We start from the raw sequence: 4,028 nt of genomic DNA, 5'->3' as shown, positions 1-4,028 counted from the left end.
TAGCTTTTAAACCAGTTCTGATTTTCCCGAAATATTTTTATACAGCACACCATTTATAATACTATAAGAAAAGGGTCAAGTAAAAGCATTGGAATATTTTGCAACATATTGCAGTGTGTTATTTATGTGACCTAAATTTTTTGGCGTCATTCGAAATTTTCTGCGAATTATATTAAATAATAGATCGATCTTTTTAAAGTATTTATAATGTCGACGCAACGTGCAGTGAAAATACCCGCCGTAGTAACTGTAATTATAACACATGTTTAATGAATCCTGTGTCAAGTTTTGAAGTCGATCCAAAAAGGATGCGTGTATGTAAACAGGGATACGTGTAATTTACGTTATGCAATATTTTTAGGAAGTTTATATTTCACACGTACCTACACGTAATTCAACCGTGATGTTTACCGAAACGAATTGGTCTTCTTGAATGAACGTTTTCATCAATAAGTCGATGTTGTTGATGCTGACATAGTTATCGTTCATATATGCAAGGATAATAGCGTTATATAAGTATGTTAGTATTTGTTTTCAATTCCTGATGAATCAAAAGAAAAATAACTTAAATGTTTATATAGCTAATGAAATCACATACAAAAAAAATTATTTATTTGGATTTTTTAAAGAATTGTCTTACAAGAAAAAGTATTGAAAAATGTGTGTAAAAAATTGCTCGTTGATAAAAAAATTAAGAACTTCGTCTAGAACAAGTAAGACGGATGGCTAAAAATCAAAATTTTAAATCCTATTTAACTCTAATTGTAAAACTGTTTTGATTAAATGAAGCTACTCCTAAACTAAAGTTGTAATTCTTTAATTTACAGAAACATCACTTTGCTAAATAATTTTTATTAGGTAGTATTAGTAATAAAACTAGCATAGTTTGATTAAAACTAGAAACAACAGAATTACTCTTGACAAAAATAAGTAAAAATTATTTTTAAGTTAAAAAGCGCCTAAAAACTGGAATATTAACAAAATATAATATGAAAACCTCAAACTTTATCTAGACTTTGAAAAATTGAAATAAAGTTTAATAACATTATTTAGTTAATATATTACAGAGTTCAACATTGAGGTAGAAGTTTCTTTTTGATTTTATTTCAATTTTACTTCCACCTAATATTATATTCTTTGGATGCAGTTACATGTAATATTTGAGTAAGCCAAAAAAACAAAACAAAATTATGTTGAATGGCACTTGAAAATACTGGATACATTTTATTTAAAATCCACTTTTCGAGTGAAATAAAACACGTGAAGATTGAATAAAAAAGTGTAGAAAGCCAAAAATGAAGCACGTGTTTCATGTTAGTTTGAAAGACGTGAAGCAAATACGACAGTGACAAAAACAAAACAAAAGGAAAAAAGCGCAAAAGACAAAAGTTGAATGTTTCTTTTCGGTTACCCTGAGTATAGTAGCCGACCATTTTGAACTAATTACTGTCACTCTAATTGGTGTAACAAATTTCTTGCGTCAACTACCGGCAGTTTTCGAATTTTCAATCACACTGATTAGTTCCAACCGTACATCGGACTCGATTCCAAGGAACTGACATACGACGCGACGCGTCGGGACGCTTTTTGCACCGAGCGAAACACAGCACCGACGTTCGTTCCTTTAGGATAGTATACACAACGACTTTGAAAGTATGAACACCGGAAATTAATGAAACTTTATTGTTTATACGTGTAGGTACTTACCATTTTTATGAAAAATTGAAAAAAATAGTTCATTAAATTTACTAAATATTTAGCATAAAAATTCATGATAATAGGAATAATTTGTTCGTTTTCAGGCAGAATGCTCTTTCTTTTCCATCTTCAATTATTTTCATCTGCAATTTATTCTATGTTCATTGGTCTTTTTTTAAATTTTCAGTGTTTAGATTATTTTTGCGTTTATAGGCTTCTGTTTAAATCCTAGAAGGGAAGAAATTGATAAAGGTGTTATTAAACTCGATGTTGCTAGATAATTAGCTACTCAAACAAGATTATTAAAAGATATTGATAAAGTCAAAAAAATTTTACTGACAGAAACGTCAACATCTAAATTCTAAATTATTCTTTTTCAATAATTTTCACCAATTTCATTTTTTGAATGAATTAGTCGAAGAAGAAGTACTTACATAAAACAAATGATGTGTCTAATATAAGTTGATAGATTGCAGTTATTATTATTATTAATAATAGTTTAACAACACTATAAAAGCATTATTTAGATAGTTGATCTCAATCCACCTACATGATAAAAATGTTACTCAATTTATATTATGTTCTTGTATGTGAAAATGTAATATTCTGCTTGTGTGGCATAAGTCTTTTCATAAGTACAAGGCCATTTTAATGAGTTTTCGCGTTAAATAAAAGTAAGAATTCGCAAGCATAGTTGAACAAGTTTATGATCCATAATGTAAACAGTAATTGCTAATTTGACATTAAAATATACCATGAATCATAACTGTGTGGTATAATTTGATGTTATTTTTAAGTAAATCTTGTATATGGTGATTTTTTCTTTAATGCTGTGCATAATTTATTGTTGAATAATTAACAATCAAGCAACTGGTCAAGTGTGAGTCAGGGTTTCAAACTTTTGGTGATCATATTAAGTAAATTTCAGTTTCAAAATACTTTTGAAGAATACTAAGAATATAACAACTTATCCAAATAATTTTGTCGGGGATTCCCCTGCTTTCTATTGTATTGTCACATTTGTTAAAAATGATTTTTTTATAGATACATTAATTTGCATGTAGGTTATAGAACACAAGGAATTAACTAAATGAATCGAGTGATTTAGGTTTATGTTTGTTTAACTAACTGGTATTTAATTGTGATCGCATTTGTTTAATAACATTGTCTTTTGTCTTAATAAAATGCGAACCATCAATTCATCTGTTTGTTACTTACAATTAGAGTAATGAACTCTTTGTGGTGTTTAATATCTAGTTTATTAGTCACTTTCGCAATTGAATACATCTTATCAAAACTATTATTAAGAGATANCTATCCACGGTATCCAATTAATTAAAATGTTTTTAGTCTAAAGTACTTATTCGATATACATTATCACATGGTTGTATGGGAATTGGCGTCTCTCGAACGGGTTGAAGTAATTTTTCCCTGTGGAGAAATATAGGTCACACAATCTGCGTTCGTAGTAACCTTTAGCGACATTTGTATGACATTTTCCACGGGGAAGACATGCGACCTGATAAATTAATTACTGCGGTCACAGTTGCGCCAACAGAGTGATTGTCCACGATGATGGCACGATGGGCCGTTTTCAGATCAACTAAAACGATGCGGGAAATCCAATTAAGAAAATCGGCCACGAAAATGACCAAACGATAAAACGGCAAAGCCAAACCGCGAAAGGTGCGGCCCTAAGGGTAGCTCTAAAAGACTTTAGAAAATTATATGAATGCGTGATAGTCATTGGATAAGAAATGCTTAGTCAGTCCGAGAAGGATGGAGCGCTCAACGCACTGAATCCTTTAAGGAATTTAAAACTGATCATCAAATAAGTTTTAGAATTGTTATATTGTTATATCACCTGGGATTGGAGAAATAGGGGAAAGTAACACTTGACACATTTTGTTTGAATGTTTGTTATATTGAAGGCAAAAAGCTAATAATTTCTTCTTTTTAAACTTACATTAAGTCGTCAACTTCTTTTGCTATTATTAAGGACATAATTCAAAGTTATAGCAATCGTCAATCAGAAATGGAAGGGGGAAATTTAATTTATTTAGATTGAGTAAAAAAGAACAGGAAACATTGGAGCATACATGAGAAAATTGTGGAAAACTCAAAATAAAAAGTAATTGGTGTAGAATACATGTGAATGAAGCAAATGAAACTTTGAACTGTATACAACTGTATCATCATCATAAGGTCGTCAGTCCTAAGACTGGTTGGACACGTACCTCCACTCTTTCCTATCCTGAGCTAATCTTCGCATTTTCCTAAAACTAGAACAGCCCATATCCTTAACTATTTGCGAACAGTAATCTAATCTA

At 30.3% G+C, this 4,028-nt stretch overlaps 1 protein-coding gene across 3 annotated transcripts in view; it reads right to left on the bottom strand.

Moving 5' to 3' along the window:
• Window positions 1–4,028, bottom strand: part of LOC112903927 (puromycin-sensitive aminopeptidase-like protein) — a 28,813-nt gene that overhangs the window by 8,526 nt on the left and 16,259 nt on the right. The window contains exon 1 of one of the 3 annotated variants that reach the window (XM_025974902.1): window positions 1,412–1,562. The exons of the other annotated variants lie outside the window; for them this stretch is intronic. Coding sequence (XP_025830687.1) covers window positions 1,412–1,433 — 22 coding nt within the window. The 5' untranslated portion in view covers window positions 1,434–1,562. Of the gene's footprint in view, window positions 1–1,411; window positions 1,563–4,028 lie in introns of those variants that run through there. 3 annotated transcript variants of the gene reach the window in all.

This window comes from Agrilus planipennis, unplaced genomic scaffold (genome assembly GCF_000699045.2).
Source record: "Agrilus planipennis isolate EAB-ADULT unplaced genomic scaffold, Apla_2.0 scaffold19, whole genome shotgun sequence".
Classification (NCBI taxonomy): domain Eukaryota; kingdom Metazoa; phylum Arthropoda; class Insecta; order Coleoptera; family Buprestidae; genus Agrilus; species Agrilus planipennis.
This window is presented reverse-complemented; position numbering and strand designations above follow the sequence as displayed.